Source organism: Hyperolius riggenbachi, chromosome 3, assembly GCF_040937935.1.
Source record: "Hyperolius riggenbachi isolate aHypRig1 chromosome 3, aHypRig1.pri, whole genome shotgun sequence".
Taxonomy (NCBI): Eukaryota; Metazoa; Chordata; class Amphibia; order Anura; family Hyperoliidae; genus Hyperolius; species Hyperolius riggenbachi.
Window position 1 is genome coordinate 75,342,739 of NC_090648.1, and position 26,429 is coordinate 75,369,167.

At 45.4% G+C, this 26,429-nt stretch overlaps 1 protein-coding gene across 1 annotated transcript in view; it reads right to left on the minus strand.

The window, feature by feature from the left end:
• Positions 1–26,429, minus strand: part of LOC137562746 (intercellular adhesion molecule 1-like) — a 61,438-nt gene that overhangs the window by 20,005 nt on the left and 15,004 nt on the right. The window contains exons 2-3 of the mRNA XM_068274395.1: positions 11,007–11,267; positions 6,486–6,800 (exon numbers count right to left, since the gene is read on the minus strand). Coding sequence (XP_068130496.1) covers positions 6,486–6,800; positions 11,007–11,267 — 576 coding nt within the window. The remainder of the gene's footprint in view (positions 1–6,485; positions 6,801–11,006; positions 11,268–26,429) is intronic.

Below are 26,429 nucleotides of genomic sequence, written 5' to 3' on the forward strand. Positions count from 1 at the left end.
AATCGTGAGGTCGGTTCTCGAGGTCAGACAAGCCAGGTCGTACACACACGGACAGATAAAGTACAAATACAGTATGCAAAGGCGGAGTCAAAGTACAGGCAGGGTTCGGCAACGGGGTATCAGATATATCGGGGTACAAAATCAGGAGGCAGAAACAGAGTCTTGGAACGAGCCGAGGTTCGGCAACAGAGTATCAGAAATATCGAGGTACAAGGTCAGAGTTCAGGAGGATAGTCGAGGCAGGCAAAAGTCATAACATATAATCACAATCAAACTAGTACTTTAGCTATCAAATATCTAGCTAAGTGTAGGATTACAGCTCCAGCTGGTCCCGGCACACTTCAGGGTCTGACTACGGATCTGGGTGCTCCCACGTATGTGATCGCACGCCAGACAAAGAGCAAGTGAACAACCAGCAGTATATATACTCTAGGACCTTTCCAGGACCTCCCTAATTGCTGGTCCAATGAGAGCAGTGGAATTTGTCAGCTGACCCAGCTGGTCAGCCGACACCCTTCTAACTGCTATTTAAACTCTGCCTTTCTGCTCGCGCGCGTGTAAGTCTGAATCTTGGTGGACTATCAGTCCCAGCCACACCAGTACTGTCATGCAATGTATCTAGTGCGGGGGCCGCCTCTGATGCGGATTCCGCCGTTCCCAATGCGGATTCCGCCGCACTGCCTATGCGGCATGCAGCGTTTTTTCCGCGTTGTGACGCCATGCTGGACGCGGAAACAGCCGCCTCACCTTGAGAGACGGCGGCATTTCCGCGTTTCCTTACAGTACCCCCTCCCCGAGGAGTGGACTCCGGACAACTCCTACCAGGTTTCTCGGGATGTAAGGCATGAAACTCCCTCCTTAACTCGTCTGCATGCATGCGTGAACCCGGTACCCACTGTCTCTCCTCAATGCCGTACCCTTTCCAATGTACGAGGTACTGTACCGAATTCTGTACCATGCGTGAATCCAATATCTTTTCTACCTCGTACTCAGGTTGGTCGTCCACCACCACAGGAGGAGGAGGAGTGGGACCCACATGGACTGCTGGTTTAAGCAGGGATACGTGGAAGGACTTTACCCCACGCATGCTGGCGGGAAGATCAACGGAATACGTAACGTTGTTGATCTTCTTGGCCACTGAAAATGGACCCACAAACCTGGGGCCCAGTTTATCTGAGGGCTGTCTCAGGGTTAAGTGACGTGTGGACACCCAGACCAAGTCTCCTGGCTGGAACTTCCACTCCAATGAGCGTCTTTTGTCAGCCTGACCCTTTTGACTCTGGAATGCCCTTTCCAGATTACTCTTCACCTTCCCCCAGATGACTTTAAATGCCCTGTGCCAGGCTTCCAGGGTTGGAAACGGAGAGGAGGCAACTGGCAAGGGGGAAAACTTGGGCGATCTCCCCGTTACCACCTGAAAAGGCGAAAATCCGGAGGAGGAATTTCTCAAGTTATTTTGAGCAAATTCTGCGAAGGGCAAAAATCTGACCCAGTCGTCTTGTGCCTCCGCAACATAACATCTCAAAAATTGTTCTAGAGACTGATTTATCCTTTCAGTCTGGCCATTAGTCTGTGGGTGGTAGCCGGACGAGAAAGACAGCTTCATGCCCATTTGGTGGCAAAATGCCCTCCAGAATCTAGAAATGAATTGGACTCCCCTATCCGACACTATGTTTTCCGGAATGCCATGCAGCCGGAAAATGTGGATGATGAACAGGTCGGCCAATTCCTGAGCCGAGGGGAGTCCTTTCAAGGGCACGAAATGGGCCATCTTGCTGAAGCGGTCGACTACCACCCAAATGACCGACATGCCTTCAGACCTGGGGAGCTCACCCACGAAATCCATGGACAAGTGGGTCCATGGCTCACTCGGGGCGGGCAAAGGCTGTAAGGTACCGACAGGTGCCAGCCGGGAGGGTTTACTCTTAGCACATACTGCGCATTCCCTAACAAATTCCCTGCAATCAACAGACAGGGAAGGCCACCAGGCACACCTGGCTACAAGATCCTGTGTTCTGGCAACTCCAGGATGTCCAGCATTTTTATGTGCGTGGAACATTTCAAGGATCTGAAGACGAAAGGGCAAGGGAATAAACATGACCCCTTCGGGCTTCCCTTCCGGGATGTCCTGCTGGAAGGGGCTCAACGTCTCCTTCCAGTCTTCCCAAGTATCAATTGCAGCCAGCACCAATTTTCGCGGAACAATCGTCTCAGGGACGGGGGCCTGTGCTGTTTCTGGCTCAAAGCACCTGGATAGCGCATCTGCCTTAGTATTCTTACTGCCCGGGGTGTACGTAATCACGAATGTGAACCTTGAAAAAAACAGGGACCATCGAGCCTGACGAGGGCTTAACCTCTTAGCCCCCTCGATGTATTCCAGATTCTTGTGGTCGGTAAAAACCGTGATAGTATGCTCCGCTCCTTCTAACCAATGACGCCATTCTTTAAAGGCTAGTTTAATGGCTAAGAGTTCCCTGTTGCCTATATCGTAGTTTCTCTCTGCTGGAGAGAATCTCCGAGAAAAATAGGCACATGGGTGCAATCTACCCTGTAAGCCTGAACGTTGAGACAGCACAGCCCCCACCCCGACTTCTGAGGCGTCTACCTCAACAATAAAAGGGAAGGAAGTGTCTATGTGTCTTAGTATGGGTGCTGTGCAAAACAGCTCCTTCAAGGTCGAAAATGCCTGTAGGGCCTCAGGCGACCAGTGAGTAGTATCCGCCCCTTTCCTAGTGAGACTGGTGAGAGGTGCAATAACGGTGGAGTACCCCTTTATGAACCTCCTATAATAGTTTGCAAAACCCAGAAAACGTTGCAACGACTTTAACCCCACCGGCTGAGGCCACTCCAGAACAGCGGATACCTTGGCAGGGTCCATAGACAGGCCCGAGGTGGAGATTATGTACCCCAGAAAGGCGACAGATGTAACTTCAAAAATACATTTTTCCAACTTGGCGTACAGCAGATTTTGTCTCAACTTGTTTAGCACAAATCTGACATGGACCCTGTGCTCGGAGAGGTTGTTGGAGTAAATTAGTATATCGTCAAGGTATACAAGCACAAACCTACCCAACACCTCCCTGAATACCTCGTTAATCAATTCCTGGAAGACGGCTGGCGCATTGCACAACCCGAAGGGCATCACTAAGTACTCGTAATGCCCATCGGGTGTGTTGAATGCCGTCTTCCATTCATCGCCCTCTCTAATGCGGATCAGGTTGTATGCACCCCTCAGATCCAATTTTGAAAAGATCTTAGCGTCTGTGACCTGCGTGAATAAATCGTCTATTAATGGCAACGGATAACGATTCTTCACCGTGATTTTATTTAGGCCCCGATAATCGATGCAAGGTCGAAGACCTCCGTCTTTTTTCTTAACAAAAAAGAAACCGGCCCCTGCAGGCGAGCGGGAGGGGCGAATGAACCCCTTGGCCAGATTGTCACGGATGTACTCCTGCATAGCCACCTTCTCTGGTCCAGACAAATTATACAGGTGACCCCTAGGGGGCATACAACCGGCACGGAGATCGATGGGGCAATCGAAAGGGCGATGAGGAGGTAACCTATCAGCAGCCCTGGGACAGAATACATCCGAGAACTCGGAGTATTGCTCGGGAACACCCTCCACATGTACCTTGGTCTGACCTAATACCACTTTTCCTAGGCACTGTTGGGAACAGAAGTCTGACCAACTGGTTAATTGTCCTGTCGCCCAATTGATCTGTGGCGAATGAAGCTGCAGCCAAGGCATACCTAGGACAATGGTGGAGGTGGTCATATGTAACACAAAAAAACGTAAACTCTCCCTATGCAGTACCCCAGTAATGACTTCCACCTCTGGTGTCTGGGACAGCGGACGGTCCCTTTGTAACGGGGAGTCGTCCACGGCAGTAACCTGGATAGGTGGTTTTACTAGGGTGAGAGGAATGTCCAACTTCTCTGCAAATTCGGAACTCATGAAGTTAGCCGCGGAGCCTGAATCAATAAAGGCCTCTGTGGCTTCAGATTTGTCCCCCCATGTAATCGTACAGGGGAGGAGCAATCGTCTTTCTTTCAGGGGTGCGAGCTGGGCGCCTAGGGTGTCACCCCTTATCACTCCTAGGCGGTAGCGTTTCCCGGCTTATCCTTATTAGGCTTAATGAGACAGTCTCGTACCCTATGCCCCCCTTCACCACAGTATAAACATAGTTGTTCCGACAATCTCCGTCTTCTCTCCACTTGGGTCAATTTAGACCGACCGATCTGCATCGGCTCAGGTGGAGGCAAGACCGGAGATGATGAGACAGAAGGAGACGGAGTTACTAGGGGTGCAGCGGGAGGCACTGTGTAAGAGGTCGGCCTAAGCCGATGACTGCCCCTAGTCTGTCTCTGATGGCGTAGCCTACGGTCGATTCGAATGGCCGATGAGATGGCCTCGTCGACTGTTTTGGGTTCGGGTTGGCTTAACATTAGGTCGGAGACCTCATCTGACAACCCAGACAGGAAGTAATCTAACAGGGCATAAGTGCCAAACCTGGCCGTAACTGACCACCTACGAAATTCGGCCGCATAATCCTCGACTGGACCCCTGCCTTGCCGTAAAAGTTTGAGCTTCCGCTCAGAGGATGCAGCAAGGTCAGGGTCGTCGTAGATTACGGCCATGGCCTTAAAAAATTCCTCTACCGAGGTCAGAGCAGTATCGGTAGAAGGCAGGTTGTATGCCCATGACTGGGAGTCACCAGACAGCAAAGTTTTAATAAAGGTGACCCGTTGGGTCTCAGTCCCCGAGGATCGGGGTCTCAACTCGAAATACGATAACACTCTACTCCTGAAATTCCGGAAGTCAGACTTGTGGCCGGAAAATTTATCAGGTACAGGCATACGTATGTCAGTACTAGGAGAGGATCGCACTGAATCAACTGACGTCTGGAGGGTTTGCACAGAGCCTGACAGGACATCAATCATAGTCTTGTGGCTACCCAGCACTTGGTTGATGTTTTCCACCGAAGTGGCAAGTGCGCCCAGACGGTCAGTATGTGCGTCCATTTGCATTTTTTGGGTCTGGCGTTCTGTAACGATCGGTGGGCGCAGAGAGTATCTGATTACCGGTGATCTGCAGTATCGCCGGAAATACAGATATATACCAGATTATAAGTGATCTGCAGTCTCACCGATAATCCGATATACAAACTAACCTCTGTTCGCCTGAGTAGAGTGTAGTGTTTTGGTGTAACAGTAACACTAGGAGGCCTAGGCCTCAGTGCAGCAAGGAGAACTGCACGTATTCCTTCCGCAGACCTGAGCTCTCCAAGACGGGAGGAGTCAGACTGACAGTAGGAAGGAAAGTCCGAGAGTGACACTCAGGAAGAAGTGTCACTAACAGGACTGGGAACCGCCTCCAATCGTGAGGTCGGTTCTCGAGGTCAGACAAGCCAGGTCGTACACACACGGACAGATAAAGTACAAATACAGTATGCAAAGGCGGAGTCAAAGTACAGGCAGGGTTCGGCAACGGGGTATCAGATATATCGGGGTACAAAATCAGGAGGCAGAAACAGAGTCTTGGAACGAGCCGAGGTTCGGCAACAGAGTATCAGAAATATCGAGGTACAAGGTCAGAGTTCAGGAGGATAGTCGAGGCAGGCAAAAGTCATAACATATAATCACAATCAAACTAGTACTTTAGCTATCAAATATCTAGCTAAGTGTAGGATTACAGCTCCAGCTGGTCCCGGCACACTTCAGGGTCTGACTACGGATCTGGGTGCTCCCACATATGTGATCGCACGCCAGACAAAGAGCAAGTGAACAACCAGCAGTATATATACTCTAGGACCTTTCCAGGACCTCCCTAATTGCTGGTCCAATGAGAGCAGTGGAATTTGTCAGCTGACCCAGCTGGTCAGCCGACACCCTTCTAACTGCTATTTAAACTCTGCCTTTCTGCTCGCGCGCGTGTAAGTCTGAATCTTGGTGGACTATCAGTCCCAGCCACACCAGTACTGTCATGCAATGTATCTAGTGCGGGGGCCGCCTCTGATGCGGATTCCGCCGTTCCCAATGCGGATTCCGCCGCACTGCCTATGCGGCATGCAGCGTTTTTTCCGCGTTGTGACGCCATGCTGGACGCGGAAACAGCCGCCTCACCTTGAGAGACGGCGGCATTTCCGCGTTTCCTTACATAAACTCAAAATAAGAAACTGTTGTGTCTCCTGAGAAGAGAGAAACCAATTACAGAGGGTACACAGTAATCATGCGTACATATCAAAAAGGCACCTGGAAAAAGGGGCGCCGAATATTGCCTCTAGTAGAATATAATTAAAATGAATGATATTCTACTACTTAATTCCAACAGTAAAATATTGGTATGTTTACCGATATTTTACTACGACCTTACCTAATTTCTATCTACTGCCACTAATCGTGGCTTTTATCATTGCCGCCTATTTTTTCCTTTTTTCCAGCTTTGAGTGATCATAGCATACTTTATACATGATCCATCTTACCATATGTCCTAACAGTGACAGGGGGTGACCACACGGTGGTGTTGGTGACATTGGGAAGATTCAGTGTAGCCAGGCAGGCAAAGTCCTGCAGGTTGTCTGTACGATGAGCTGTGAAGTTAAATGTTGTCATCCGTTTTTCTGGCTCTTTAGCGGAGTCCCCGCTATAGGACTTATTTAGAAATGGTTCTCCTCCTCTGGCCAGTGATATAGTGAGATAGTTGACAGGAGCCACTCCTTCAGCCGAGCATGTGACTTCATGTTCTTTTCCCTCCTCTAGCTCCTCCTCCAGCTGTATAGTCACTCTAGATGGCAGAGCTGCAATGGTAAAACATACAGGTAATTTCACTATGTACGTGTGTCCAGAGATACAATATTTATAGAAAAGGAACTACAAAGCAACACACTAGTGTGAGAAGCCCCAGGTGGAAGCCACCACTCTCTGCTAGCCTGTACACTGGTGACTAGTTCACCCCATTCCACTGCTGGAGACTCCAGTGCCAAACCGGCATGCAGTCCTTCCCAGAAGGTTAGAATGTGCGGTGTAGAATGTATCTTGGTGAGATCCTGGATTAAAGGAATCCCAAAGTGACATGTGACATAGATATGTACAGTGCCTAGCACACAAATAACTATGCTGTGTTCCTTTTTTTCTTTCTCTGCCTGAAATAGTTAATCATCAGGTATGTAAGTGGCTGTTCCTGTCTGAGTTAGGACTGGATCAGACTATAGCATCACCCTCACTGATTAGAAATTACAGCCTTAAAACACTTCCTAGCAGAAAATGTCTTCTGAGAGCAGGAAAGAGATAAAACGGGTCAATAGTTCATAGATTTTTAGCTCTGGCATACTTCAATGAATGTGTCATTGAGCAAAAACAATAAAACAGTAAAAACTTAAAAGGTAGATTTGAATATAAAATAAAACTGTAGAATGTCTTAAAAAGTCATTTTTAGGAGAAGGAGGATAGATACAATTGTTTATTTCATTAGCTTATTTTCACTTTGGGTGTCCTTTAAGTCACCAGTTGAAATAATCTGTGTGCTAGCGGTGTGCTGCTACATCCTGACTAACTTTATGTATGTTTGCTACCACAGTAACTATGTGCAGATTTGTACTGCAGAGCCTGTATTGATCTTGTCCGTGAGGTCCTCAATTAGCCAATGTCAGGTAAATAATTTGTAAAATACTGGTATCTGGTCAGAAGCCTGGAAACAGCCAGCTTCTTGCACCACAAACTGACTGCGCTATAGGCTGCAGTCTTCTCCGTCAGATTCAGCCGGTGCCTTCCTCCTTGCAGGCTGAACAGTGGGACTGACGCAGCAAAAAATCAGCAAACAGCGCAAAAGCTTGCTCACTGTACGCAGTTCTTCAGGTCATGTGACCAATGGAAACATCATTATACAGTACAATTCATTTTTTTTTATAAAAAAAAAAGGGTAATGTTGCTCTAATTACTAAGTGGTTGGGGCATTTTTTTTCGAACATCAGCTGTAGAGAACTAAATATTGGGCCTGATTCAGGAAAGCAGTGTAATATTGCCATGCACAGACATCGCACAGCAATATTATCTTACTAGCAGCACTTTGTACCGCAAGTTACGGTATAAGCGTCATCTGCGGTACTCGACTAGTGTGACCGTTGCTATGGTAACGCGCATTAGTAGCAAGCATTAGTTGTACGGATTACCTTAGCAACAGCCACGTTAGTCAAGTACCGCGGGTTGCGCTAATAGCGTAAGTCGCTGTAAATAGTGCCGGTAGTAAGGGTAATATTGTCTGTGCACAGCAATATTACTGCGCTTTACTGCATTGTGTCTTCTTTATGATAATTTTTCTGGTATGTTGATTAAGAATTTTTTCTTTAAAGGAGAAATTACTTTTATGATATAGTGAAGGCCTAATTTATATAAACCAGATCTTTCGACACTTAAAGGAAACATGAAGCGAACATACATTTATGAGATAATGCATTGTATGTGTAGTACAGCTAAGAAACACAGCCTTAGTAGCAAAGAAAAGAGTCTCATATTGTTTTCCAGTACAGGAAGAGTTTAAAAAAAACTTATGTTGTTATCTATGCAAAAGAGCTTCTCTGACCTAACTTGGGTTGGCTACAGTGCTGTTTTCTGAAGCACTTATAGATCAAAAACAAAGTCAGAGTCAGATTTAGAGAAGGTTTAACTGAAGGGAAGTTCAAGGAGGCATTGGCTCTGCTCTGTTTTATAGTTTAAAATACAGAGTGTAGTTTGTAAACTGCAAATATGACAGTATGATGCAATGTTTTAAAATAAAGCTATATAACTGAAAATAAAAATATGATACTTTTCTTTGCTACTAATGTTCTATTCATTATCCGTACTACATATACAATTCATTATCCTAAGGTGTTTTTTTTTTTCACATTAACTAAAATCTTTATGTGCAATTTTCCAATGAAATGAATAGGTCCTCATAGTAGTAATTGTGCATATGCATTGCCAGATGTCACTCTGGTGTATGGTTCGGAACGGTGGTGTATTTATTATACATGAGTTGTCCTGTTATGCCCAGCAAGCAAGACTGTGACATACGCACAGCATATGCGAACATGCACAGCAGTCTAAAATTGGGACTTGCACCTTTATATGACTTCTAATAATTCTTTCATTTTTTGATCCTCTTCTCAAGAACAAAATTCAAACATAGGTTGCATAATAACAATAACATTTTGCTGTATAACGAAAAACCTGTCACATAAAAGGTATACAAAAGAAGCATTGGCAGCTATTTGCTGGGGATCACTCTAGCCATTGCTTGAGTCATATCAGGGCATAGCAGTGGCTGGTGAACAGATAGTATAGTTTGTGATGTGTGAGATCAGCATTTCAGTGAATGGCTAAGCATGCACGGCCACGTGGATCGGGGATCTCCGCCGACAAACAATCGTTGAGCATAGTTTATGGATGAAAAACAAATGATCACTGTAACTATTGTTTCAGTGATCACGCAAATTATTGCGGTAGTCAATGGGTATTTGAAGGATTGCTTGTTCAGTGATCTGACTTGATTAGTAAAATGATTGTTTGCCACAAAAAGGTCAGCAACAAAAAAATGCCTGCAAAAATCACTTTGTGGGTAGAGACCTTATGAACCAGAGACAAAGAACACCTACCTTGCTTTCTGTTTCATTCTGCACAGCTTGCTTCTAATCAGCCCTGATAAAATCCCTGACTGAGCATTCAATCTGGCTTTGCTATAATGACTCAGCTATAATGATTCCTGAGCAGAGCCACAAGGGGGCAGGCTTGGGCTTGAAAAGACACCAGAGAACACAGACTTAGCTATGATTCCTAAACAAAGCCAGACTGAATGCTCAGTCAGGGATTTTATCAGGGCTGATAAGAACCAAGCTGAGCAGTGAAGAATGAAACAGAGAGCAAGGTAGGTGTTTTCTCTAATGTTCCCACTGATATATATGGTAAAATACATGAGAGTGCTTTGTCTCTGTTTCACTTCAGAGGACAAACGAGGTGAAGCGTTAAAGTTATCTTTACTTACCTGGGGCTTCTTCCAGCCCCTAGAAGTCTACTGGCTCCCTTGGCGCAACTCCGGTCCTTCCCAGTGTACAGCGTTCCAGTAGCTGGCAATAAGGCTTGCCAACTCATTGGCTGGTTGGCATTCCTACGTATGCAGGCATGAGCACCCGCTCCCGAACGCGCACATGTCACCCGACTGAGCAGACTGCTGTGCAGCCGCAGTACGCACCAGGTGACATGGGCGCGTTCACAAGCACATGTTCATGCCTTCCCGCGCCAATCATCCTATGGGTCGGCGAGCCAACAGGACACCGTGGAGCACTGGAGTTTCGGAAAGGGAGCCAGTAGACTTCTAGGGGCTGGAAGAAGCACCAGGTAAGTAAATATAGATTTTATTCTTCACCTGGTTTGCAGGGCTGTGGAGTCGGAGTTGAGTCAGAGTCGAGGCAATTTTGGGCACCCGGAGTCGGAGTCGTTGATTTCATAAACTGAGGAGTCGGATGATTTTTGTACAAAATCCACAGCCCTGTTAAGTATTAGACTAAGGAGTCGGAGTTGGAGCCATTTTGGGTACCCGGAGTCGTGGTTTCATAAACTGAGGAGTCGGAGTCGGAAGATTTTTGTACCGACTCCACAGCCCTGCTGGTTTGTTCTGTTTCACTTGTGTCGTTGGATCCTAATGTAGCTTTCCTTGACTTCAGCTCGGGAGCACTTTAATGGTTCTGAGCCGGTGTAAATGGTATGCTAATTTTATGTGAATATCGATCACTGCTGCATTTGATTGGTCCATTTCCCAGCATCTCTTTGACCATCACTTCTCTATGTTCTACTTTTTTATTGTAGGTTCTACCTTTATTTCTTCTAGGAGCATCTTTCTCCCCTCCAGCAGTGAAGGGAGGGAAGCCCATCAGTACTTGCTTTTGGCCAATCCAGATTCTCCCTTTTCCAAAGATGCCCCTCCCCCATATAGACAGGACCTCACCCCAGTATGTGCAGGACCAACTTACCATAAGCCATGACTGTGACCTGGGATCTGACTAAGTCTCCAACATCTGGATCCACCTGGCAGGCTATGATCGCTCCATCCCAGTCACTAGCATTGACATCAACTGATGTAAAACCGGCTCCTTCTATTATATTTTCTTTTCTAAATCTGGATTCCCACGTAGGTCTGTCGGTACAGTCATTGCTGGTGCAGTTTAGAGAGCCATACTCTCGAAACGGTATAAACAGCATTTCTCTGTCAACCTGCACTGTACAGGAGCTTCCTGAGGAGAAGAAAACAGGAAATCAGAGGAAATGTCATAGAGCACTGTATTAAATCTTATTGTAACTTGACTCCCCCCCACCTGACCACATGACCTGCTCTTCAGCAGTGCTTTCTTTTATCTTTAGAGCAGAGTTCACCAACCCTGTCCGCAAGGCCCACCAACAGTGCATGTTTTGCAGAAAACCACAAAAATGCACAGGTGAGGTAATTAGTGTCTCAGCAGAGCTCATGAACTACCTCTGTAGATTTATACAAAACATGCACTGTTGGTGGGCATTGGGGACAGAGTTGGGGAACACTGCTTTAGAGGGTAAAAATGACAGGCTCTGTCTTAACAAGAATGGATGGAGGAGGAGGTTGCTGGATTACTTACCTGGTCTTCTGGTCACAGCTGATGCTCCACCCCCCTTCTCAGCCGTGCAGTCACAGCCATGTTTCCTAAGACTGCCAAAGCACTTTGGAAACCTCTATTTCACCCCATGAACCCCCCCCCCCCCATCTCCCCTTTTTAGACAGAGCTTTTAATGACATTTTTAATTTAGGTACTCTTTAAAGTGTACCTGAGATGAAAGCCATCTCAGGTATTATACTTACCTAGGGCTTCCTTAAGCCCCCTTGAGGCCACTCAGTCCCTTGCTGTCTCTTCCCGGGTGGCTCTTGTCCCCTGAAATAGTGCCGGGAAGCCTGGCAGAGTCGCTCTTCATCGCACATGCGAGGCAAGGCGCACTCTCACATTGCGCTCCTGCGGCTTGGAGTGCTCTGCGTTTGCGCAGTACTACTGCGCAGGTGCAGAATGCTCCCAGGGGCAGAAGCATTCCCGTAGGAGATTTCCAGTTTTGCTGAGACTATAGTGTCACTATATATTGTAGGGATTAATGGCAAGCGTTATTTCTTGCTTGCTCACTATGTTTTTAATGTGCATATAAAACACAGCCACTACACAGTGTTTGTAGCTGAAACTGGCATGTCCAGTTTTGCTGCCAGTCAAAAGACTAGTCCAGGTGATCAAAATGAAGGAGAAAGCCTCCTGCTTTATGCAGGTAATAGCTCTTACAGAAAGGTGAGAGCTTCTGGACAGTTTCATGGCAACTATGTGTATATAAAAAGGTAATAAAATACAGAGAAATGACATACTCTATCCCTTATATGAACCAGGGGTGTTGCTAGGTTCCGGAAAGATCTGGGGCACCCTGGGACACCAAGGCAAAAGGAAGAGTGCAGTGAAAATGGGTATGGCCAGAACGGGATGTGAGCGGAGCGCTCTGTAATGTAATAGCGTAACTCAAAGGCAGAGTTTATTCCCAAAACACAGGCAAAGTGAACCCAAAAGGTAACTAGAAGAAAAGAAAAACCCACACACATAATAAGGCAGAATTTCCATCTGAATAACCACACATAAGAAAGCAGTGTTGCCTCCATATGAAATGCAGCAAACATTACCCCACATATGAAATGCAAAAATCATTAACCCAAAAACGAAATGCAGCAATCATTAGCCCACATGCGAAAGCAAGTTGTTCCCTAAATGTATTTAGGCAGGATGTTCCCTAAACATAATTAGTCAGCACGTTGCCCAAACACATTTAGGCAGCATTTCACATCAATCAGCAGGAATTCCCACATACATAATTAGGACAGACTACCCCCTTAAATTTCCAAATTTGCTTTGGTCTGCAGCCCAGCCTAATTGTAGTCCCTATGCTGTGCCCCTTATAATATTCCTTGGTGCTGTAGCAGTTCCCCCTTCCCTTTCTAGGATTCCCTGGTGTTCTAGTCACCCCCCTCCCTTTTACAGTATGCCCTGATGGTCAAGTGGTTCCCCCACCCCCTTACAGTATTACCTGATGGTCTACTGGTCCCCTCTATCTCAATATAGGTTATTTGGTGGTCTAGTGGTCTCCCCATTCCCATATAGCTTTCATGGTGGTCTAGTAGTTCCCCATCCTGATAAAGTTTATAAAGCTTGCCTAGTGGTCTATGGTTTCCATGGTAGTCTAGTGGTCCCCATCCCCATTTAGCTTTCACGATAGTCAAGTGCTTCCCCCCCCCCCCCCATCCTCATATAGCTCCCCCGGTGATCTAGTGGTCTCCCCACCCCCATTTAGCATTCCTGGTGGTCTAGTAACCCCCTCATCCTCCTACAGCTTCCCTGGTGGTCTAGTGTCCCCCCCCATAGTTTCTTTGGTGGTCTAGAGGTCCTTCCATATCACTTCCCTAGTGGTCCCACCATTAGTATGACATTGCCCACCTCCCTCCTTCGAAGGCAGCCTCCAGAGATCAACTGGCCCAGTCTTGTCAGGATGAGCTAGATAAATAGCCTTAACCAATCTTAGGAGCGTGAATATTAGAAGCTTGCACCTGGAGTTCTCTTCAATATCAAACCATTCTACTTTATAATATATCCAGCAGTGCTGGATAGTGTAGTGGTGCTGGATAGTGTAGCGGTGCAGGACAGTGTAGCAGTGCAGGACAGTGTAGCAGTGTAGGACAGTGTAGCAGTGCAGGACAGTGTGGCAGTAAAGGACAGTGTAGCAGTGCTGGATAGTGTAGCGGTGCTGGATAGTGTAGCAGTGCAGGACAGTGTAGCAGTGTAGGACAGTGTAGCAGTTTAGGACAGTGTAGCAGTGCAGGACAGTGTAGCAGTAAAGGACAGTGTAGCAGTGCTGGATAGTGTAGCGGTGCTGGATAGTGTAGCAGTGCAGGACAATGTAGCAGTGCAGGACAGTGTAGCAGTGTAGGACAGTGCAGGACAGTGTAGCGGTGCTGAATAGTGTAGCAGTGAATTGATGCTTGGGTCGGACCCCCTGTCCATTTCAAACCACTAGAGCAGTGATAGGCAAACATGGCTCTCCAGCTGTTAAGGAACTACAAGTCCCACAATGAATTTGCATTTATGAATCATGACTGTGGCTGTCAGACTCCTGCAATGCATTGTGGGACTTGTAGTTCATTAACAGCTGGAGAGCCAAGTTTGCCTATCACTGCACTAGAGCACAAACTGATTAAACCGCCCATCCCCTGACCAACCTCCTCCCCCCCCCCCCCCTAAGAAAATCAGTAGGAATGTGATTGTGATCTATTCCAGTTTACATTTCCCAAGGGTTGCAGAGCCATTTTCATGCGATCATTCTCGTGTTGCAGTTTTTTCCAACAATACTATTTGGCAAAATACAATTAAAACCCCACGTTTGCCATAATGATTATCCCTGATTATTTTAGTCAGAAATCTAAAGTGTGTACAGGTGTCCTCCAAATTTGCTAGTATGTACATCCTATATGTAAACAGATTCATTTCTTAATTTCCACCAACAGAGGGCAGCAAAAGCTTTCTTTCTGTTCATTCTTCCGGTTAGAAATGTTTGTGGCATTTACAGTAGAATCTCTTGCTTTATAAAACACGTGTTTGTAAATATTATAATAATGCAATAAATTCTGAATTTATCGTGTGCAGGGGCCTAATTGCAATATATTCGGCTCTGCTAAGGAGCCATGGCGAATACAATTAAAATCACTATGCACAAGTGGCGTAGTGGTTAGCGCTCTCGCCTTGCAGCGCTGGGTCTCTTTTGTTGCATCCCAGCAGTGTCAACATCTTGAGTTTGTATGTTCGCCCCGTGTCTGAGTGGCTTTCCTCCGGGCACCCTGGTTTTCTCCCACATCCCAAAAACATGAAGATAAGTTAATTGGCTTCCCCCTAAAATTGGCCCTAGAATACGATACATACACTACATGATACATATGACTATGGTAGGGATTAGATTGTGAGCCCCTCTGAGGGACAGTTAAGTGACAAGATAATATATACTCTGTATAGCTCTGTGTAAGATCTCAGCGCTATATACAGTGGTGTGAAAAACTATTTGCCCCCTTCCTGATTTCTTATTCTTTTGCATGTTTGTCACACTTAAATGTTTCTGCTCATCAAAAACTGTTAACTATTAGTCAAAGATAACATAATTGAACACAAAATGCAGTTTTAGATGATGGTTTTTATTATTTAGTGAGAAAAAAAACTCCAAATCTACAAGGCCCTGTGTGAAAAAGTGATTGCCCCCCTTGTTAAAAAATAACTTAACTGTGGTTTATCACACCTGAGTTCAATTTCTGTAGTCACCCCCAGGCCTGATTACTGCCACACCTGTTTCAAGAAATCACTTAAATAGGAGCTATCTGACACAGAGAAGCAGACCAAAAGCACCTCAAAAGCTAGACATCATGCCAAGATCCAAAGAAATTCAGGAACAAATGAGAAAAAAAGTACTGTAATTGAGATCTATCAGTCTGGTAAAGATTATAAAGCCATTTCTAAAGCTCTGGGACTCCAGTGAACCACAGTGAGAGCCATTATCCACAAATCCCCAAAACATGGAACAGTGATGAACCTTCCCAGGAGTTGCCAGCCGACCAAAATTCCCCCAAGAGCGCAGAGAAAACTCATCCGAGAGGCCACAAAAGACCCCAGGACAACATCTAAAGAACTGCAGGCCTCACTTGCCTCAATTAGGGTCAGTGTTCACGACTCCACCATAAGAAAGAGACTGGGCAAAAACGGCCTGGATGGCAGATATCCAAGGCGCAAACCACTTTTAAGCAAAAAGAACATTAAGGCTCGTCTCAATTTTGCTAAAAAACATCTCAATGATTGCCAAGACTTTTGGGAAAATACCTTGTGGACCGACGAGACAAAAGTTGAACTTTTTGCAAGGTGCGTGTCCCGTTACATCTGGGGTAGAAGTAACACAGCATTTCAGCAAAAGAACATCATACCAACAGTAAAATATGGTGGTGGTAGTGTGATGGTCTGGGGTTGTTTTGCTGCTTCAGGACCTGGAAGGCTTGCTGTGAATGTGATAGATGGAACCATGAATTCTACTGTCTACCAAAAATCCTGAAGGACAATATCCGGCCATCTGTTCGTCAACTCAAGCTGAAGCGATCTTGGGTGCTGCAGCAGGACAATGACCCAAAACACACCAGCAAATCCACCTCTGAATGGCTGAAGAAATCAAAATGAAGTCAACGTCCTGACCTGAATCCTATTGAGATGTTGTGGCATGACCTTAAAAAGGCGGTTCATGCTAGAAAACCCTCAAATAAAGCTGAATTACAACAATTCTGCAAAGATGAGTGGGCCAAAATTCCTCCAGAGTGCTGTAAAAGACTCGTTGCAAGTTATCGCAAACGCTTGATTGCAGTTATTGCTGCTAAGGGTGGCCCAACCAGTTATTAGGTTCAGGGGGCAATTTCTTTTTCACACAGGGCCATGTAGGTTTTGAGTTTTTTTTCTCACTAAATAATAAAAACCATCCTTTACAACTGCATTTTGTGTTCAATTATGTTATCTTTGACTAATAGTTAAAGGTTTTTGATGAGCAGAAGCATTTAAGTGTGACAAACATGCAAAAGAATAAGAAATCAGGAAGGGGGCAAATAGTTTTTCACACCACTGTAAGTACTAAATAAAAATAATATATATAATGGAGATTGTCTGGGACCTGGAGAGGTAGTTTACTATACCTGAATGTTTACTATAGCCAAGTTTATTATAACCAGATTATACGGTATATATACTCCTCCAGGTCCAGCCTTGCTGCTGTGGCTTCTACTGGGACCGGCTGTAGAGTCGGAGTCAGAGTAATTTTGAGTACCTGGAGCTGGAGGTTTCATAAACTGAGGAGTCGGAGTATTATTGTACCAACCCCACAGCCCTGGGTTGGAACCTGGAGCATGGGCATTCCACTTTGCTCACTAACCCTTCTGTAGCCATGGAGACTAGAAACTGCACTGGGAGAGGAAGAGTTACAGGCTAGTGCTGATCTAGTTAGCACTTAGCTGAAAACAAGATGGTTTCTGCAGTTCACACTGCCACAGCTGGAAAACTGTAAAGCAGGTGGTTTTGGCGCTAAATGCCGGCTGTGTAGTGCCTGAGTTGAGCGCCACTATAGGAGTAATGCTATAGGCCGGGGCTCGCGCTCAGGTAATTCAGGCTTCCAGCGGTTGCCGGACCCCAAATTGATTCTCCCTTCTAGTTGCTACAAATAGGGATAGTATTTAACGCCATCTGCCGTCATTTGACTCACCCTGCACCCAAATGGGTGGAACTGATTAGTCTTTAATGCCATCAGTTTTCCATCCATGACCCTACATTCCGTAAGCGCGTGGTCAATGCAACGCATCCGTTGATCCGGAAAAATTGCAGCAGAACCAAACGTTTGGTCCATGTGGCGGATCGGACCGAATGGATCCATTCAAATGAACCAACGTGAACGGATCAATTGGTTAACATTAAATCCGTCTGCACCCGTTCCGCTAAAGCTTCCGTTTTTTAGGCAAATGTAAATCGGGCCTTAGACTTATATTTTACTGCTGATGCTAAATGGCAATGTTATTTTGATAGCTAACTTGTATTCAAATGGCAGCAGGGTTAGCCATGGTGATCCCTTCCCTGAGTCCAACCAGCCCTTAGTATAGCTGTGCATATTTTGTGGGATACACCGAAAAATGCAACATCTCCTTTATGTATTTGCACTCCCTTCACTGGCTATGGAGGATCCTATTCAAGATCGGCCTATTGACATTCAAATCACTACATAATCTGGGCCCTGGATACATGAAAGAAATGTTACAGCTGCAAAGCAATCTCTGCAACCTCAGATCCACAGGTTCTAATAAACTAGTTTTGAATCAGGATGATACAATGTATTGGCTAAATTAGAGATTGTCACAGGAGCCCTAGTGGCTGACCGCACTTAGCCTTCTAAACGGTGCCAGCGCACAGATCGTGCGAACTCTGGTCGCAGTCAATGCGCAGGAACCGTTAAGAATTAGCCGCAGACAACTCAGAAGGGAGCCTGTGAGACACGGGTAATTACAACGTCACCTACTGGTTCAGAGTAAACTGCCACCACCGCGGTTACCATGGGACCGTGGAGCCCACTAACTGACTGACTAGTCCTGCGAATAAAATGGTTAAACACACGGTATTCTGTCTAGCCAACAACAAACAAACAGTAGCGTATCTTCAGAGACCCGGGATCAGTTCTGTGTGTGTGCTGATAAGCAGGGTAGCGGACAGTGAATGACTTGGAGAAAGTCGTTTATTCACGCAATATAAATAATTAATATATACAGACAATTATTAAAATCACAATTATTAAGACAGTAATAGCAAGTATAAAAAATAAAAGAAGGGAGAAAAATACTTAGTTCCTGGAAAGATGTCCTTTTTGTGGGAAAACAGAGTTCTGGGTTTCAATTTGAGTTCAGAGTTCAGACCAGGTGGATGCCAGCATATCCTCAAGCTGGCATCTGATGAGTTCAAGATGTTTCAGTGTGGAGGACACTGAGTTTGGGTCCTCTGCCATTCTTATGCCCCTGCTTCAGTAGGAGGGAGTGAGGGCGGGGAGCCATACACCCCCTTAGAAGATGAGATGAGCCCTCCCCTTGTCCTGGGGGCTAGAAATCATATCTACCCATATATGGGCTCTATCTCACAGAACCGTACAGGTCAGGGCAGATTTATTAACATTTTCAGGTCTGTCTCGATTTACCCAGCGCCCTGATACCAGACATGAGGGGTGGGACCCCTGTGGTATCATCAGGGCATTTTCAAACTGCCTAACTGGCAGTCCTTACCTCAGAATGTTCTGAAACTTCCTCAGAACCAGCACCGGGGCTCATGCTACACTTCCCCCACGTTTGGCGAAGCTGCCATCTCAGGAACCCCAGAAATATGACAGATCTGGGAAGTTATGGATTATGCTATGAGACTCAGGTTTATTCAGGATGTGTTCTAGCTGCTAACAGCTGACTTCCCTTTGATCTTTACCAGTGAGCAAGGTGTCAAGACCTCCCGGAGATTTGTAGCCTGCCTGGCTGCACCTAGGCATCCTGATCACCCCTTGGTTAATTAACATCTACATGAGATCAGCTAGGTGTCACCTTATACCTGATGGATGGGCCATCCGCACAGCTTGAAGCCAGGGACTCTCTGGGCCCAGGCTCATTAGCATATCAAAAGCGCCATCCAGCCTTTAGGATGGTGCTCTCTCTGCTAAGAAAAGGACTTCAGCTCCCCCTACACACTCAACCCAGATTGTATCGATTTGAAGCGCAATCGATGCAGGGAATCGAGTGCGATCGCTTTTTCTTCACGGGCGGTTACAGGACGCGCCTGCGGCCCCGCAACCGTCCGTGACAGAGATACATAAACAGTAAGCTTTCGGCTAATAATAAGCCTTCGTCGGACTTGGTTCCTGACAAAATGTGAAAAACACAGCTTATATATACTGACACACGGAGAAGAAACATTCTTTAGCAAACATTCCTTCTCTGTATGTCAGTATATATAAGGTGGTGCAACACTAACATGGTACTACACTCTACTCCTCTAGATTGTAAGCCTTTGGGCCGGGTCCTCCTCCTTTTGTGTCCTACCTGATCATGCACCTCCATTACTGTGCTCCCATGCTATGCATCTGAGTGACCCTAACTTGCCTAATCTCCATGCTCCCATCCAGGGACTAAGCATTACTTTGTACTCATACTGTGCTGTGTGATCTGGTCTTTCTTGTATGTCACGCCTAAATATTGTCTGTAACCTAAACTAATGTCCAGCGCTGCGTAATTTGTTGGCGCTTTATAAATACAATAAATAAATAAATACTGCTTCTATTAAACTAGTCATACCCAGAGTCCACCTGAAAACTTTTGGTCTCAGAGCCTTCTGTCATGCTGCTCTTACGTTATGGAACTCCTTACCTCAGCAGATCAGGACAGCTCCAACCCTGGATGTGTTTAAATCCAGACTGAAAACCCACCTGTGCAGTTTGGCATTTGGAGAAATATAATATTATTGTGTGAATACCTCATCCTAATACCAACTACTAAATCTGAGAGAGCCTAAGCGCTTTGAGTCCTATGGGAGAAAAGCACTATAGAAATTTTATTTGCTGAGAAAGCAATTCTGAGTCAGACAAAACAATGCAGTGTCTGCTGTCACACTAATGAGCACAATGCTGAGGGACTGCAGCCTGGATCAGAGATCTAGCATTGGGGGGAGAGATGGGGGGGGGGGGGGAGACACATCCTGCTTGTTCAGTTTCTGCCTGTTCTGAGACACGCACGCTTCAGTTATGTACAGAAATGCATTACATCATCGCACTGCTACCTAAAGCTAGTATTTCAAGAACCTAGCATATATGGGGGGGGGGGAGTTACGACGGCAAGAATTTGAATTTCAGGTGACCCTGTCACAGTTTTGCAGGCACCCCCTGCATTCTTGGTACATGGTGGTGTGATTGTTATTTGATAAGATTTCTGCTGAAATCTGGACTAATAGGGTGTGTTTCCTGCAGGGATGAGCGAGCAAAATGTGAAAGTTCGATCTGACTGCAAATTTGGCTGAATTTGCTGACCAAAGTTTTTTACAAAATTGCTTCCAGATTTCTGATTTACAATTACGCATTTACACTGATGGCAATGGTGCCTATCCACCGACTTTAGCGGTTGATAGCAAAGCCCCCATATGTGTTGTAATCATCAAATTAGGCAATCCTCAGGGAGCATTCTCAGTGGTTCATTAAGTGGACAAATGGGGAGCACCACGGGCGGTTTCAAGATGCTTTTGCCAGGGCTCTCTATACACCAGTTTAGAGAGTGTCCGCAGGGAGAAGCGTGGGGTGATCTAAATAGGCAGGGGGTCCCCCTATACCCGTTTAACTGGTAAGGGGTTGGATAGCTGGAGGTCTCCTAATTAAAATCAACAATTGTGTATTTCATTACTGTATTTTCACCTCAGGTGTCCTTTAACATCCTTAGCGGTAACCCCGTGCTGGACACGGGGTAAGCCGCGCAGGAGGATTTCTCAGGCCCCGCTGGGCCGATTTGCATAATTTTTTTTATACACGCAGCTAGCACTTTGCTAGCTGCGTGTTACTTACGATCGCCGCCACTCCGCGCCAATTTGCCGCTGCCTGCTGCATCAGAGGGTGCCCCCCCGAGACCCGTGCGCTGCCTGGCCAATCAGTGGCAGGCAGCGCTGAGGGGTGGATCAGGACTCCCTCTGATGTCATGACGTCAGTGACGGGGGAAGCCCTCATGGAAATCCCGTTCAAAGCGGGATTTCCGGACGGGGTTGATCGACGGAGGCGATCAGAGGGGGTGGGGGGATGCCACTGCGCAGAGGCTATCACGCTAGGCTAGCTACATGATTTTTTTTTAAACAAATTTAAATAGTGCTGCACCGCCTCCCTGGCGGATTTAATTGACCGCCAGGGAGGTTAAAGAGACTCTGAAGTCTCGTTTTTTACCAGCTTTTTCCTTATAATCCTGTTCAGCATGATTGCCCCACTAGATTCGCCGCATCCCCCCGGCAGATGAATGATTTATTGCTTTGTAATAGACCAGCAAAGTTCTACGACTTGCAGGTGGCAGATTGTGCTGCGCAGGAGAGGCTGAGCTTCGAGCTGTAGCTCAGCCTCTCCGCAATCAATCTCTGCCGATCTCCGCCTCCGCCCCACCCTTTTCAGTGAAAGGAAGACTGAGTGGGGCGGGGAGAGGCGGCGATCAGAGGAGATTGACTGCTGAGGAGGCAGAGCTACAGCTCAAAGCTCAGCCTCTCCAGGAAGAAAAGCCCTGCAAAGCCCGGGAGCTTTGCAGGGCTGTTTGTCAGCAATAAATCATTCATCTGCCGCGGGGATGCTGCAAATCTAGTGGGGCAATCATGCTGAACAGTATTATAAGGAAAAAGCAGGTGAAAAACGAGACTTCAGAATTAAAGGGGAAAAAAAGGGAGGGGGGGGGGGTTAGAGGTTTGTAATGAAAATGTTGTTGTGTAATTTCATTTACAGTGGAGAAAATATTTATGCTATGGTATTTGCTGAATCTGGGTTCTCTGTAACTAAATTTTCAGCCTAAAGGCTGGTTCAGACGGACGCTTGCAGAGCGTTTACTGCCAGCGTTCGGGGCTTGGCGTTAAATGCTACCATTCAAGTGAATGGGAGCGTTTGTACCAAGCTTTTACGCGCATTTGCACGAACGCGGCGTTCGGGTCCCGATTTTTACTGGCGTTCAAGGAGCCCCTGGAAGCTACATGTTGCTTCCAGGAGCGGTTAACCGCGACGGGTAATGTCCCCCTAGGGGAAGAAAAAACGCGACCGCATCCGAACACAATGCGAACGCTGCTGAAAGCCCGAACGCATTGCCGCCGCGACGCCAACGAACGAGACGCCTCCAAACGTCCGTCTGAACCAGCCCTTATTTCTTCTATCCTATAAGTTCCTATACCTGTTCTAATGTGGTTTGGCTTACTGCAGCCTTTCCTAGTTGCACAGTGGCTGTATTATCTCTGTTATATAATCTAATCTTCTTGTTATATAATCTAATCTTCTTTCTTCTGTTATCTTTGTTGGGCTCAGGCACTCAGGCTGGAATGTACTGCTCTGTTTGTGATAGGATAGAAGCTATACACACCCTCGCCATGCCCCCTGCAGGCTTTCTGTGAGTCACAGAGTGAGCTCCTCTCAGCCTATCACAAGCTGGTAACAGCCATGTCTTTTGTTTGTAAACACTGCCTAAAACTGGCAATTACAAGCCAGGATTGCAGCAGGGAGTGGCAGAAACAGCACAGAGGGGCCCAGGAGAACATAATGAATAGAATGGTATGCTTTTTATTGTACGAATTTTAGAGCACAGATTCTCTTTAATGTTCAGTTTTAATGCAGCAATATTGGGCTATATTCATTTAACTTCTCATAAATGACTTATTTATCACCTGACCGATAAAAATAATCTTTCAGCAAATTTACAAGCAAAATAATCACTCAAAGGAAGTTGTTCCTGATGAACTTCATTCCAATATTGCTTTTCTTACCTTAGTTATATTATATTTTTGCTCTTTGGGAGCTTAAAAATGTAAAATAGATAAGGTGAAAAAGCTTTGTGAATCACGCCCAGTGTAGACTGTTATAGCCTTAAAGAGACACTGAAGCGAAAAAAAATATATGATATAATGAATTGGTTGTGTACTATGAATAATTACTAGAAGATTAGCAGCAAAGAAAATATTCTCATATTTTTATTTTCAGGTATGTAGTGTATTTTCCAACATTGCATCATTCTCCAATATGTGCAGATTACACAACACTCAGCATTCAAAATTATTCTTTCAGAGCAGTCTGTGAACTAATTACCTCTCCTCTGGCAGATAAAAAGAAAACTGTTCACTTACAGTTGAGATAATAAAAGTCAGAAGACAGCCCTCTCCACGACTTTGAAAGTCGTAGAGATTAATGGCTTTTTTGCCATTGAGATAACAACTGGAGTTTCTTAACTCTTCCTGTACTGGAAACAATTACACTGATGTATCTGATCTTAATGTTTTATTTCTTAGCTGTGCTACACATACAAATCATAATATCATATTTTTTTTTCGCTTCAGTGTCTCTTTAACACCGTAATGCCTTTTATAGCGTTAATTCGTTTATATATGTGTTTCTACTGTTTATGTATGTGTTTCTACTGTATTTTCTGCTTTTGATACGCTTTCAATAAAAAAACTTTTGAAATTAATAAAAAAACATATTTCCTGTAGCAACTTAAAAAGAATTTTCTCAAAAACGACAAGATCTTTTTGAAAAAAACAAACCCTTTTGACTTGTTCCCACACAAATACCTCACAAATATGGTGATTATAGCAGTTATTTGGGCTTTATTATTAACTGCTAAAGCCACTCAGCACCATTGACTTTCACAAGACTGGTTCGCCTAAATTTCACAGAACCGTCAGAAGTTTATGAAAATTCTTGTGAGAACGCCAGCGCTGATTTCCCTCATGTCAAGGTGGTAGAACACAAACAATCCTTATCAGGCAGTTATGAATTATTTACTTGATCTACCAAAACCTACACGTGATGCTTGTTCAGACTTGCACACTGAGGTCAGCAGAGTGGCCTGTGCTGTGTTACTGCAAGGGGAGAAGGGTTGTTGGAGGCTTTCTGTTGCTGATGGCAACCAGCCAAAAAAAGAGATTCCGTGAAGTTGACCTCCCCCCACCCAAGTAAAGTGTTTGCCTCAATAACCTAATACATTTCCTTGTGTTGCTATTTCAACAAGTCCTACTCCACTCCAGGCACTGACGTTAGCGAAAAAGCCTGAAAACCCATCTAAAGGTGAAAAAAATAAACAACTAGACTAACACTGATTAACATATGTGTCTCTCCCAAAGTCCATTCTATACATATTACAAAAAGACACCGTGACAAAAGTAGGCTGTCCCTTTGAGTGAATACCACCACCTCACCCCTAGAAGGGGACACTTACCCTTATCATGTGACCCTCTGCAAGTTTGGGTCAGGGGTGCTTTTTATAGGGTCATTAAAGGGAACCTGAGGTGAGAGTGATATGGAGGCTGACGTATTTATGTCCATGTAAACGCTGCCAGTTGCCTGGCAGTCCTGCTGATCTTCTGGCATATGTAGTGTCTGAGCCACAACCCTGGAACAAGCATATGGTTAATCCAGTAGAACCAGTCAGCTGAGTCAGAGTACCTGATCCGAATATGCTAGTTCAGGGTCTATGGCTAAAAATATTAAAGAGACACTGAAGCGGAAAAAAAAATGATGATATTATGATTTGTATGTGTAGCACAGCTAAGAAATAAAACATTAAGATCAGATACATCAGTGTAATTGTTTCCAGTACAGGAAGAGTTGAGAAACTCCAGTTGTTATCTCTATGCAAACAAGCCATTAAGCTATCCAACTAAGTTAGTTGTGGAGAGGGCTGTTATCTGACTTTTATTATCTCAACTGTTCCTGGACTATTTACTTTTCCTCTGCTAGAGAAGAGGTCATTACTTCACAGACTGCTCTGAAAGAATCATTTTGAATGCTGAGTTTTGTGTAATGTGCACATATTATAGAATGATGCAATGTTAGAAAAAACACTATATACCTGAAAATAAAAGTATGAGAATATTTTCTTTGCTGCTAATCTTCTAGTAATTATTCATAGTACACAACCAATTCACTATATCATATTTTATACTTTTCTTCGCTTCAGTGTCTCTTTAAAGAACAGCCAGGCAACTGGTATTGTTAATTACTGGTATTGTAAATTAAATTGAGCAATTTCTGTCCAAAATCACTATTTTTATTTTGATTTTTACGATTTCCTTCAAATCAAACTTTGTTCCCCTTTGTGCCTCTCTGTCCCCCTCTCTCTCTTTGTGCACCCTCTGGGTCTCTCTCTCTCTCTCTGCCCCCTGTCCCCCAAGCTGCAGCTCTGCTGGGCATACCTTCCAGCACGAGTCCAGCCATGCCCATCTATCCACTTAGCCTCCTGCAGGCTCTAATGCACTGCATACTTCCTGTATGTCATGTGACATACAGGAACCAGGAAGTATGCCGTGCACAAGAGCTGGCAGACGGCGAGAGAGGATTGAAAGCATTCAACTGCTGTCAGAAGGTATGTCCAACACTGCCAATGCAATATGGAGAGGCAAAGACTGGCACTAGATGAAACAGAGGCAGTGGGTACACCGGATCCTGTACTGTATGCTAGGACGTGCTCTCAGAGGCATACATTGGCATGATGAGAAGGAGGAGAAAGAGGCACTGTGGTAGCAAAAATATATGGTACCTTTAATCCACGGTGTAACAGACAGGGGATGCCTGACAGCTGTTTCGCTAAGAAAGCTTCTTCAGAGGCAGATAAAGAAAAATCTGCCTCTGAAGAAGCTTTCTTAGCGAAACAGCTGTCAGGCAGGCATCCCCTCACCCCCACTGTGTACCCCGCTGTCTGTTACACCGTGGATTAAAGGTACCATATATTTTTGCTACCACAGTGCCTCTTTCTCCTCCTTCTCATCATGCCAACACTGCCGATGCTGCGGGCTGCACGCGCTGAGACTTGGGGGAAGTTTCAAGCTGCTTCTTCAAACTTCCCCCATGTGGAAATAACGTCATCGCAGAAATTAGCAGGCATAACTTCGTAGCGCTCGCTATGCTACTATGATAAGGCATGTTAACTCTGATAAGGCATGTTAACTCTGATAAGTTATGTTAATTCTGATAAGACATGCTATTTGCGTTAGTGAATCAACCCCATTGTATTTTTGCAATATGAAAAATTTGTGAAAAATTTTTGACCACGAAAATAG